The 13907-nt window shown below is 39.3% G+C and overlaps 1 protein-coding gene across 5 annotated transcripts in view; it reads right to left on the bottom strand.

Annotated features, from left to right (window-relative positions):
• FRY (FRY microtubule binding protein) overlaps window positions 1–13907 on the bottom strand; it is a 314584-nt gene that overhangs the window by 226269 nt on the left and 74408 nt on the right. The window contains exon 1 of one of the 5 annotated variants that reach the window (XM_058547974.1): window positions 10594–11139. The exons of 2 other annotated variants lie outside the window; for them this stretch is intronic. In XM_058547974.1, coding sequence (XP_058403957.1) covers window positions 10594–10663 — 70 coding nt within the window. In that variant the 5' untranslated portion in view covers window positions 10664–11139. Of the gene's footprint in view, window positions 1–10593; window positions 11140–13907 lie in introns of those variants that run through there. 2 more of the 5 variants (XM_058547975.1, XM_058547976.1) reach the window with 2 other exon arrangements.

Raw genomic sequence — 13907 nt, 5'->3', positions numbered from 1 at the left:
GAAGTTTGCTGGGGTCTTTGGCAAAATCTTCTCCTCTTGCCAGAAGAAAGACCCACCTGGGCCTCCTTCCTTCCTGACTCTTAAGTAAAGCAAAGATGTTCGGAACTGAGGTGGCCGTCTTGTGACTATGCAGTGACAAGTCTAAAGATTGGATGGTCTGGGTCCTTGAGCTTCTAAACCCACCTGGGACCTCCCATCTCCAGGCTGTGGGTTAGGCAAGCTAATTAAAAGTCTTTATTCTTTCAACCGTTATGAAATTATTCTATTATTTATAGCAAAAGCATCCTAAAATGACATATATTTCAACATACTAGATGGCAAAAATTAGTTCTATGTATTAGCATACCATTATATACTACTGTGAACAGCAGGTATGTCACTGTATTATAATTAGCAACAAGAGGGATTTAGGATTTAGAAATGAAAGTCACTGATCTTCAGAATCCTACTCAATCGTTTCCAATTTATATTTCTTCTCTCTCTCTCTTTTTTTTTTTTTTGCTGAAGAAGATTGGCCCTGGGCTAATCTTCTGTGCCAATCTTCCTCCACTTTATACACAAGACGCCTGCCACAGCATGGCTTGACAAGCAGTGCGTAGGTCCATGCCCAGGACCTGAACCCAAAAACCCCAGGCTGTGGAAGCAGAATGCGTGAACTTAACCACTACACCACCGGGCTGGCCCCTCTTTTTTCCTTTTTTAAGGAAAGTGGTTGACTAATCGCAAAAGATAACTTGAATTTCAATTCCTTTGTCACTCTAAGAAAATGGTAATAAACATTGAAATGGCTAATAAAATGGTTAATAAAGGAAAGAAAAGAAGCTAAGAAAAAATAAAAAGAAAAGAAGGTAAAACAGATTTTTGGATATTTAAAATGTGGTAGAATCTTCATTCTCATTCATAATTTTGCCCTTTCTTAAATTTCAAGCACTTAAAATTGTCAGTTAAAAAAAGTTTTTTTTTTTTAGTTAAAAATGGGCCAGGTTTTCAATCACCTTCAAAATTGATAGCTCAATTGGCATAAACTAGGATTAGCTTTCCCAAAATGATAAGGATTGGGGGTTTATTAGTAAACGGAATGCAAAATCAGAAGGCAAGACTAAAGTGTCTCTTATTTTCTTGCGATTGTATTCAGTCAAATAAAACAGAAAGAGAACAGGTTGTCGTGCACCCTCAACCTGGAAGAAAAGACGAGAACAGACTCAGGGCCACCATCATGAAATCATGAGGGAAGTGAAACCAAACACCCAATGTGGCCCAACACAGGGCCAGTGGTTCTCTCTAAACTCCCTGAGGAAGCTAAAATTCTCATTAGAAAAGTAGAAGTTTAATTGGGAGGTGCTGACATAGTACAAATGATACTATAGCTAAGACTATGTTGTCATTCAATTACAAGGCTTCATTTTTAGGGGAGATTTGTTACAAATGTGGTTTTCAAAAACTAAACACTGAAAAGCAGAGTTTTTGTTGTTCCTTTCAAAGAAAAACTGCAATTTGTCTTCTAATTGGTACTCTAACTTGTAAATTTTAAACTAACTACTTATGATTTGTAAACGTCATAGGCAATCTATTCACCTAAAGCAACTTTTTTAGTTTTAAAATTCTTTAAAGGCATCACCAAGCTTTCTACCTAGCTGCAGGCATTAAGTAAAGGTGAACATTATAACAAACCCAACAAGGTTACAGGCAGATTTTTTTTTAATAGCATCTTTCATCCTTATGACCTTCTTTATTTCAACATGGCTTCACTGAAACATGGTATCTACTGAAACCTAGGAGAGTATAGTTTGACTGTATGATCATGTTATAAAACCTCCAGAACGCCAGAAATTTCCATAAACACCGTATCTCACTGTGCAGAAAGAAATGCCCGTCTCTCCAGATCAAGAATGTCAGCGCTTCAGATTAGAGGCAACCCTGTTCAATTTCACTGTGTTAGATACACAGTCAGTTTACCGTAAAAAATAACAATGGAAAGAACCTGATAGGCTGCGTAGTGTGACAACTTTTTCTTATTCTGAATACTTAAAAGCAAGCTAGTCCAAGAAACTGATCAAGCTTAGGAAGTCAGAGATCCAGTCTCTACTTATCAGTCAAGTTCAACATTGTACAACTCAGCCTCCTTCATTCTGGCTTAAACGATGTAGGAGAAATAACCGACAAACATGATGATGTTTACCTAAACCTCATTTTTCAGTGGAGGTATTCAAAACCCTTCACATTAAACAGCTGGAGACAAAGTGTCAGGTTTGTTCCTTTCACATAAGGAAGTGAAGGAAGGAGACAATCAAGGTCACACATGGGAAAATAACAGAAAAACAGGGAAGAAAAACCTACTCTTATATTTGCATAACTGAACATTTTATTGATTTGACGCTTACATAGTAAACCATTTTATTGATCTGCTGAAGCCTTCCTACATAAATATAATATTCAAATGGAATTTTACTAAAGTATTACTCTAGTTAATCTAATACTCTATCCTTTTCATGGCTGCCAAAATACATATTTACCTGTTTAAGTCTAAACTCAAAGAAGTCAGCCCGGTGTTTCTCAAGTTTAGGAATAAAAATTTAATGGAAATTTAATTGTATATTTCCATAATATATGTGCTTGTAGCATTAGCTGAAAAATCCTGGAAATTTCAGAGCTGTCTTCCACTGCTATAGTACTTTACACTTTGCAATTGACTAAGGAACAGCAGAGGCAGTCAGAGTTGTGTATCAAATTAGAGTTGATAAAAGCACTTAATGTAGATTTGAATGCCTGCTCAAAAAAGATTTCAACTCCCTTAAATTGACATGACAACAAATTCTTACAGCAGCATCCAAAGTATTAGCTGAAATGTTATGGCTTTGGCTTAAATTTCCATCTGCAGCTCATCAAATGACTAAACAGTAGAAAGGAATTAAACCAAAATCAGACTCATTACAGAGTCTGATATGCTGGCAGAATATAAACTTTCACTGCTTAGCATCTGGAGTTTTGGGTGACTAATATTTAAATGCTTGTGCTTGTATGTGCTGTGAAAAAGAAGAAAAGTTTAAGAATATAGATGAGATATATGATCATTAAACTTAACTTATAGAAATATATAATTCACACACACACACACACACACACACACACCCCTTCTCTTTAATCCCCCAAATATTCTGAAGAGTGAAAGAAACACTCAAAATGAAGGTTAACTGGCTTTAAATTAGTCCCAGGTCAAAATTCTGATAAACATGGCAACTCTTCACATTTTTCTAATGTTAAGAATGCCTATCTGAAATGCTTGCTGCCCCAAATACTGACATCTAGTCAAGTGTCCCAGGGTAAATAATTTACATTTCCTCTTCTCCTTCAGCCATCCTGCGAGGAGGAATATTTAAAAATGTTCTTACCGACTTCGTCTGCAAACACCAGGCTTCCAATAGTTCTCGACGCAGTGCAAGCATAAATGCATAAAGTCAACAGAATCTGTCAAATGCATCCTCCCAAATAAAATTCTCTAGGGCATACACTGTCTCTGAAATATCATTGGATCCTCTCCCTAGGATTATTTAAATCCTGGGAACTTCTGCATTAATATTCCTGAATTCTGAATCTAACAAGGAAGGAAGAAGGAAAGCTCTGAGATCCTTGATGGTGGGATCCAGGTCTGATTCAGCTATGAAGCTCCCAGAGCAGTGTGTCTAGTGCACAGAAGATGCTCAATAAAGAAGTACTGAATAGTGTTTGCCTTGCTTCTCTGACACTGTTGAGTGGCAAGGCATTTTGGAGCAATAACCAAGAAAAGCTGATGCTAAGATAGTAAGTTTTTGAGTATAATCCAGCATTGAAAAGTAAGTGAAGATGTTCTTATGGAAAAGCCTATTCCCATTGCTCCTCCAAGCCTAGGAGATACAACTTTTCAGTTCAAAGAGAGAGCATTCTCTTATGCACATAGTCAACAGTTCTACAATGGAGCAATATTTAAATATGATGAATGGGATCTATCATATGAGAAAGATTAGTAAGAAAAAAATGAGATAAAGCTGTGTACTATTGTTTCCACAAATGCAACTCATCTTTCCAGGAAGTGAGTTGCCTGCTAAACCTTCCTCACGGGGGTAGTGTGCAAACAATGTGTGATTCCCAGAAGGCACCCCACTGTAGAAAATTAGAAATGTTTAAGTGTTTAAAAAAGAGGACTAAGAGAAATGCTAGGGTACATATAAATCCAGAAAATCTTAATACATATGTTTTTTGGACAGACTCACCTCTGTATATCTTATTGATAAATGCTGAGCTATATGGCATTAAAAAAGTCCTATTCGATGGTAAAGACCATGGACTAAGACCATTATTTGTTCATTTGAATCTGATCTAAAACCTCACAAAATATACCTACCTGATGCCATATGGGCATCTCATATCACAGAAGCTGAACTTGGGGAGAATTAAGTCTTATCATCCCAAACCCGAACATTTAAGAAGAAGCTAGTTTACTGATAATCAATGCATCTCATTCATCAAATGAGGTAATGTGTTTGAAGGTGCTGAACAAATTACAAAGCACTAAATAAATGTAAGGCTTAGTACCAGCAAAGGACCTGCACAAAAGCTGACGTGTGGGGCTGTCAATCTATAGAACAGCCCCAACACAGTAAAATGTCATTTCTCATCAGCCCAAACTCATTGTGAGCCCAGCTCATTCTGAATATCACGTAGGGCTTAAAATATAGAAGTTATTAATAAGATGATCAGGACACATGTAACCCATTTAATTCCTTGAACTGTATACCCAACAGTGAACTAATCAGTCATGGGTAGTAAAATGTTTTGAAACAAATGTCTTTCAAATAAAGAGAATATTTGCGTGTTGTATCAGTTGAAACATCTAAATACTGGCAACTTTCTCAAATATCCTGGGCTGTTTCCAGATTGTAAAAGTATCCGTGTCATCTCTCCTTCTTGCCTACTGCTGTCTGCCTGTCTGACTGTTTCAGCTCTTCTTGGAAACTTCACCATGCAGCATGCAAAAGTTGACAAAGAAGCTGAAATGGAGTCATTTTGGGCTGCCAGTACTGTAGAGGGTTTTACGGTGGCTGAGACCGGAGCTATCAGGTAAAATGAGATACCTGAATTATAGATAGATTTCCATTATTCCTGGAAATAGTCTCCCTGTTCTCACTGCTGAAGATAATTAGGAGTTTGCTACTGTTTCCTAAAGAGAAATACAAAATATCAGAGAAACCTCAGCAAGGTAGGCAAATGACCATTCTAAAAGAAGTAAAGATCATTAATATATTTTTGTTTACTAAAGCCATTTAAATTATATATTTATATACACTTCCAAAAATAGGGAAAAAAATCAACATAAAGCATTCCTAACAGAAGAAATGTACCTTTTTACTATAATCCTTTGTGTGTGTGTGTGTTGTGTGTGTATAATCAAATGACCATAGGCACAGCACTGCCTATGTATTATTTGTATTAATGATGGTGAACACTTGTCAGTACTTAGGTCTTTCAAACAAGACTGTGCTAAAGGGATGGTGCTCTTCAGCACTGGTTCTTGAGAGAGAGAGAGAGGGAGCTTCAGATGCACACGTGGAGGGAGGAGGCTAAGACTTGGCAGTGGCATCAGCCAACAAGAGTGAAAGTATCTATAAAGCACTAAGTTCCCAAAAGAGTTCTTGCCCCCTTGATCATACTATGGGTGATTTTAAAAAATGTGATTACCAACTGGATTAGGGGAGGGGTTTATGGCACTTACTATCATCCTGGCTTTGAGCAAATCACTTTATCAACTCTCATTTTTTTTCATCTACAAAATGTGGATAATACGTAAACCTGCAGAGCTATTGGAAAGAGTGAAGATAATAAACAGAGTGGCCTCCTTTGCTTGGGGCAAGTCCCAGTTTATGCCTAGTGTCCCAGCACAATTATTAACTTTCACTCTCAGAAGTGTCCTAGTTTGGACAAATAATAATGTGGCTGCCCTACATATAAATTACCAAACATAACATCTGACACAGAGTGGGCTCACAGTCAATGTGGCAGTTATTTTTATTCTAGGATTGTTCATGCATTTTAACAACAACAAAAAAATACCTCTAATTTGTCTCCATCATAAACCCAGGGATAGACTCTTTCTTCTTAACAGAGTGGATGTTGATCCTGGATTTTGTTCTCACTAGGGCTATAAACTACTTTGGCAGAAGTGACCGCGGCCCGAGAGAGTTTGTGTACTGTTAAACATCTCACGAGCTACAGGAACACTGGAGAAACTCTCTTCTAGGTGCCTGGAACAGCGCTGGGTACTTCCTACTGTTAAAAAGAACTGAGGTAAGTGCGCTTGCCCTTGAGCTGGACTACTCTGCTCGAATTAGGCAACTTGGTTAACCTCTTTAGTTTTCTACTTCTTTAAACCAACTCTACAAAAATGTTTATATGAACATCTTGAGATTTTTCTTCAGCCTTTCTCAGTGTCTTTGAGGTATACTGGTGACATAAATAGGGATCAATAAGTACTGCTCTGCAGCAGATCGGAGGTATTTTCAATCCTCACTTGCACATGACTTCTCTTTGCCCCCACAGCTAACCCCATACTAACCAGCATTTGTATGTTGGACAGAAATATTGTCCTTATCATCACAACTTAACTCACTACCACATATCTGAAAAATGCCACATCTAATTCTCCCAAATGATGCAAGTTTTTCTAAAGTAACATTAGACATTTTACAACGCACCCTTCCAAAACAAGCAAAGGACTTGTTCTCTTCCCCAGAGCAGTTTGTCAATGGAATTCTTGTTATCTGAAAAAGTTAACAGGCATTCAAAAGTTTCCCTCTATGGGGTTACAAGATTTGCCAGATATTGTAGGAAAGATGCAAACTGCCCTGGGAAGATCAAGACGTTGAATGGATCCTGAGTGTACTTCCCTTCCTTGGGCCCTGTGTCCATTGGACATCATGGGGTGAACAGAAACACGAGGAATGCCAGTCAGAGGTTTCAGATGGGCGGGAGAGCCTACACACCAGCTCTACACATCAGTATAAAGCCAGCCCTCCTTTCCCATGAAATAGCTTGCAACTATCTGCTCTAAACTTTTCTGTAGGAAATCTGAAAGGCCAGGGTGACTTTCTGCCACCGAGAATATTCCCAGGCCATCTCCCATGCTGCTGGAAGGTATGCACTTGGGGAAGGTAGAAATATTCTAATAGTAGCTGAGGTGGCAAAAGTGGTAGAGTTAAAAAGGCAATCCAGAAAAAAAAGTGGCTCAAAGCAAGCAACTAGTTTTGGCATATATTCATGCAGTTCCCTTCTCTAGGGGTGTAGTGAGTGTTGACCACTCATAGAATAAATCCACTGAGGATGTCACTGCTAAAAGAAAAAATGGTCTAAGTCTGATTTTAAGTGCGTTTAGAAGAGAGGGGAGCATTGGAATCCATTAATAATATTTTAACATTTATTGAGCATATATAATGTGCTAACTACTTTATATCTTAATACTTCATTTACTCCTGTGAAGTACTCATTTTTTTGCCTCCATTTTACAGATGAGAAAACTGAGTCAGAGAGTAGTTAAGTGTCCAAGGCCACACAAGTGCAAGCGCTAGAGATCTGAACTAACCTTATACGGTCCTGCAACTTGTGTGTTCTAGGTGAGGGCATGCCAGATTGCGGGGCCTGACATACGTATGGGCATGGAGAGCAAGTTAGTAAAATGCACATGAGGGTGAGCAGATTAAATATAGCTAGAACAGAAAAACAACAGGAGAGGATGAAGCGCTCAAAGAGGGTCCTGGATGGCAGTCACAGACACTCAGGGGCAAGAAGGAGCTATGGTGTAGTCTTTGAAATGCTGGCAGAAGCCTCTCCAGGCTGCTTTATGTCAGGCAGATCGTTAGGAGACCACGAGTATTCCAGGTTAGACTGAGAAGGGCCTGTGGTGGCCATGGCCTGACAGCAGCTGTGAGAATCACTGAATGGCCAGGGGAGGCCTAGACAAGAGTGGGGAAGGAGCAACAGGACAGGTGTCTAGGGAGATGAGGAAAGCCTCCACAGTGGGGCCCACGTACACATTTTATTTCCAGACATCAAGGCCATTTTAATTCCCAACCCCATTAAAACGAAGGACAGCCTGACAGAGTGGGCATGCCAATGAAGAAGAGAGTGTCTAAATGAACACTGAATAAAAAGCTAATACATCTGACCAGGCAATGACTGATTTAATTGACTTGTTAATTCTTCAGAGGAGACAAATAAACACAAAATCACATTTTTCCTCACAATGTGCCATTTAAAAAAAACAAATGGAAATCTGAACCTGGAAATGCTCATGGAATCATCTTTCCTCTTACCACCACCTTGCAAAGCAGTCAGCCATAGTTACAGAGTTTGTTTTATTGCTTTTTAATTGTTGCACTTTTATAAATAAGCACTACTATATAATTAGGGGCCTGATTCTCCATTCAGGCAGGTGGGTGGGCACCCTCGCCTCTCAAACCTGTAATGCTGGGCCAATTAGTGGCTTGCCCCATGGTGCATCCTCCCAGCCAGGTTACACTGAGGAGGTTGAAGCCCTAAGGCTTCTGTTTTCTTCTTTGCCTTCCACACAAATTCCCATCTCTCTTTGCTACTGAAAATATGTAAAACTGAGGGCTATGCTAGATTATAAGCAGGTTAGTGTTGCAACAAACTTAAGGAAGACTAAGCACAAAGTATATTTCCTCTTCCTCTTTCAAGAAAAGACTGAAAAACATTCTGGCCCCCAAAGGAACACTAAATAATCACCAAGTTCACTCTTCTGCAATAAAGAAATTAAGATAGAGGACAGGTGTCATATTCACCCTTGTAGTCCCATACCCTAGCACACAGTAGGTGTTGAATAAATATTTGCTGAAGGAACTGAAAGAATTCAAAATTGTGCCCCAGATACTCACAAAGTAGAAATGAAGAGTCATTTTGAACCATTTTCTGATGTGAGTGTAGGGAGAGTGGAGAGAGTTTAGGAAGGGTGGAAAGAATATATACTTTGTCTAGAGTAATTTGAAAATAGACAAAGGGAGAAAGATTTTAAAAGAAATCTTACTGGCCTCAGTATTGTCACAACATAATTTTTTATCTAGTGATGCAATGACAAAAACTGATGGAGGAAAATAATCTGGTCTTGGAGTACTCAGAATGATGACTCAAAACCACATACTGATGTCAAACTCACAGACAGTCTTTCTAGTTATTGGAAAACTCCTCCATAAAGAATCCCGTAATGTCAGACTCTTTTCATTAATCAAAGGGTGGATAGACAAAGGAAGATTCATCCTTTGAGTGTGAAGTATTACACAAATAACGAATCCAAAATAAATGAATTATGACTATAACAAATAAAGGAATGCTGTTTGGGTGACAGTATTCCTCCCAAATGGCTTCCCAATTGTAGAAAAACAGCTTCAGAAAAGCCCCAGAGTGTATACAGTGGTGCAAAATGACCTGGGAAAAATGGTTTCTATGGATATCATCCAGAGATGCATATCCCTGAATACCTTAAGCTGAAGGTACTTGAGCTCTTTTTTCAGGCAATTACGGCACAAGTTCTCCAGCCCAGGTTTTGTTTACATAAGAACAATCTTGGCCACAGGTCATTTGTGTAGGACATAATTAATCTCCAGCTCCTTGAGCACAGGTAGGTTAATTAGTATGCACATAATACATCAAAATTTTTCCTGGAAATTTTTTAAAAATTTCAAACAATTAAGGATCTGTAATACCTGCCAGTCTTTTATCCAAAGCAAGTACAAAGGCTGTTGGTAAAATAGAGAAGACTTTGTTTTTAAAGTGTTCAGAAAATACAAGGCATCACTGGTTACCTGAAGGCCTCATTTTAATTTGATTCCACATTCATGATGACTTAGAGGTTGTCTTTTCGAAATATCTTATTGCTAAAATCTTTAAGTAGGTCAGAAATGGAACTTCAGAAGCCATAACATTCCGATATCCTAATAAATGATGAGGGTCAGAACCTCACTTGTTTACATTTCAAAAAAGCACATTATTTGGACTATAACAAACAGCAAGATTTTAAAAAATTCAAATACTATTAAACAGCTTTCTGAACATCATGCACGCACACAAGGGAGAGATCAAATAAATCTGCAAATGCCTCTATATACAAAAAAGATGAGTCTTAGGTTCTGGAATATTAAGGACCTTTTTTCTTTAGACAATACCCTAATAAAACAATTATAAAGTATTCTGAAACCCTGCCACACCCCTTTGATTAAACCACACTTCACAAAATATTTACATAAAGCCTGAACAAATCAAATAAACATCGAGGCAGGAAATGCAGCCAGGAATGCCCCATCCTGTGCTCTGCCAAAATCTGAAGGGCCATCTCACTTGAAAATTTAATCAAACAAAATCTACTTTAATTCCATTGCAGCCTTTGCACTTAAGGAAAGCTAGTTCAGTCTCTGACATTTTGATTTTCATAGCAGATGGAAGCAAAAAAACTTCCTCAGCTCATAAGCGTAGGCGTCCAGTTGAGATTTTATTTCTCGAACCTTACGCAACATCCAGCAAACAAACAAACAAAGGTTATTTTCTATTACTCACTATTACTCCAGGATTTCAGTAAATATTTGATACTGATCTCAAAGAAGCCGGAATCCTGCTGGCTGGCCATGTCGGCTGCATACAAAGAGGCTCCTCCGACTGGACTGGGAGCCGCTGGAGGAGCAGGTACCGGGCGTGGAGATGTGCCTGGCACAGGTTAGCGATGTAAGCGGGATCAGGAGCGGAGAGGAAGGCTCTGCAGATCTACCTCTGGCGCTGGCAGGGAGTCCTCATTTAAAGGACACCAGGAGCGGGAGAGAGATGCTCGGCCGCTCCTCCTCCTCCGGGTCCAGGACTTGCTTCTTATTTGCTGAGTGCTGATCTCCCTGCAGCCCTCAGAGGCGGCGGCCGCGACTGCTTTCATTTCTGGGCTGCCATAACCAGAAACGCCCGCTGCCGGCCGCCCACATGCTCTGCTCCAGCCAGGTACCGTACCAAAGAAGTCCCCACCTGAACTGTGACCCGTTTTCCCCTGGGAGGGAGGGTTTCTTGGCGTGCCTCCCTGACACGGTGCAGACAGCCTCCCTGCCCACACGGCTCTCCCCAAGGCAGCCGCAGCGCTGAGGGATGGGCTGGGAGCGCCGCCCCCGCCCCTGCCCACAGTCTCAACCTGAGCCACCGCTCAGCCCCTGACTCAGCTGGAGGAGGAATTTCCCAGCTTCTGTGGATCCTCTCTCTTCAGCAACGCTTCCAGTGAGCAGCCCGCGTGTGCACTGGCTGCTACTTCCCCTTGTGTCTGTCTCTGAAATATACACAACTGCATGGCGCTGCAGCAAGCAGAGCTGCACCCCTGGATCTGTTGCAGTGACGTTTTTTAAAAGCCCCATCCGTCAGCCTTGTTGCAGTAGGAAAGCTCAATAACAAGACATTTGCCTGGGCTTTTTCTTCCCCTTCTTTCATGGGCACAGTGGAATCTGCACTTTGTGCTTCTCCCTCCTAGAAATGCTGTCATCTCCCCAGCCCTAACGTGTGCATCTGAAGGGGACGGTACAAACTGCTTAGCTGGCTTGTTTGCGGAATGTCAGGCTTCACAATGGATCTGCTTCTCAAACCTTTCATTTCTAAGAAGCACCGAGCCCAATAAAGGCTATTTTATTTGTATTAAAAGGATAAAAAACAAAAGCATTAGATTCCTTGTTGTACAATGGCTTTTTATTTCATGAAATCTTGGTATCAGGTGTCCTGATTTTGGTTAGCTTTGTTTCATGTTATCATTTAGCTTAACTAGGGGATTAAATAAGACTATTTTTATTTTAATTTTGACAGGCTACATTTGAGTAGGTGGGATTTGGCCAACCTTCTCATAAATCATGGAATCCTTCCCCTTTCCCAGTACATTTATGGCTAATGTTTTCCAGAGGAATTAATAAACCATATTAATAACTAACATAAAAAATATTGGGCAATCCCCTCCCCCCAATCAACACACAAATAGGACTTCTCAGACTAACAGTTCATTTGACAAATGGAAGGGAAAGAGTACAATATACTTTTAAGACGAAGAATTTTAAAAATTCAACACTGAAGAGAACTTTTACGACTATGTCCTAAAATGCCCTAAGATGCTATCAATATAATGAGCTTTTCAAACTCTTTATACTTACACAAAAGGCAAGCACTCCATCACTAAGATTTCCAACTCCACTCATGGCACTTTATTCTCATGAAGTCTCTTATCAGATTGACTTCTTTTTCATATACATGCATATTAAACTTGATGAGCTAATTTTGTTTTGCCACCTGTACTTTGAATATACATAGATTCCAGGTGAACTAGGACTCAAAAGGTTGGACCTCGAAACAGCTATTATGTCTGAAAACAAAAACTAATATCCATGCCCACCTTTCCGGTGTCTCCTCCACTGCAGATGGCAATGAATGAAGAGGGAGGCTGCATGGTGCCTAGAAGTTCATGAGCACAAAGACTCTCAAGACAGGCCCCAGATTCCTACCTGGCTCCAGACTTCACTAGGTATGACACCTAAGGCAAGCTCTTCACCTCACTAAGTCTTAGTTTCCTCATCTGTAAGTGGAGATGATAGTGGTACTACCTCATTCAGTTGTTGGAAAGATTAAATGACATTATGAATGAAAGTGCTTAGCATAGTATCTTGTATATAGTAAACAATTAAACTTTCGCTACATTGATATTTATTATGAACCCTTAGGGACTCCAGAATAGAACTTTTTAATTTAAGTTAAATACATTTTTGTACCATTTATGCTTTAGAGGTCTATCACTTTTGAACACCAATGGTAACTATTGGGGGATAGCAAGGTGGAGACATTTAAAACAGCTGCAATAAGCAAACATGCTAGTCTATCTCATTACTCAAGCATACTGAGATTCTCTGTTGAATTTACAAAAGAGATCTTAACTGGCTTTTAAAAGTTTTCAATCCTACTATAAACATATTAATTTGCTGAGAATGCCACTCTTGTATATATTTCAAGAGGAAACTATCATAAAATTTTAAATGCTGTTTAGAAAAGACTGTTTTTAATGGCATCTAGTTTTCCCTGTGAAGAGTGAATCAGCAACTAAGAGCCCAGTTTCTTTCCGTTAGAACCTGAAATCTTGTCCAGTATATGCTTTTTTCCCATTTGAACACCTTTAAAGAGAGCATATATTGTAAAAGAACAGAAAAGGCCTTTTGTTTTGTTGAAAGGTCTGCAAATCAAATAGAGTGACACCTGCTGCAAGCTGGGAGAAAACATGTATCCTTTTGTCTCCTCTCTCTCTCTGGGGGGGCTTCTGAAAAAATGCTGTCAGAACAGGCACCTGGACAGAGGTACTTAAAATACAAAATAAAATCTGAATTCATCCCTGGCTTGTTATGAGACTTTAAGCTGTGGTTTAAGATGACCTAAAACTATTTCAGCTTTCATATCTGTAAAAACAACGGACCTTTCCTTAAAAATCTTAGGAGAACATACAATTCAACTTTAAGCAAGGAATTAGGCATAGATGTTGGAGGCTGAAAGAAAAGTTGCAGTAACACAGGAAAAGTGGGAGGCCTCAGGAAATGGTATCAGTGAGTGGAAAAAAGTGAGAAAGTGACCTGAGACAAGTGACAACAATTAATGACACTGTCTGCATTTATTGAGCATTAATATTGTGCTAAAAATACCTATTTCATCATATTTAATCCTTATCCCAAACCTGTTAGGTACTATTAATAGCGCCATTTTACAGAGAAGAAAATGGAGGCTTAAAGAGGCATAAAATAAGGTCAAAGTCTTATAGCTGGTAAAATTTAGGTCTAGCAAAGTTTAGAACTTCAGTTATTTATTCTAGCTTTTTTTTTTTTTTA

Source organism: Diceros bicornis, chromosome 9, assembly GCF_020826845.1.
Source record: "Diceros bicornis minor isolate mBicDic1 chromosome 9, mDicBic1.mat.cur, whole genome shotgun sequence".
Classification (NCBI taxonomy): Eukaryota; Metazoa; Chordata; class Mammalia; order Perissodactyla; family Rhinocerotidae; genus Diceros; species Diceros bicornis.
This window is presented reverse-complemented; position numbering and strand designations above follow the sequence as displayed.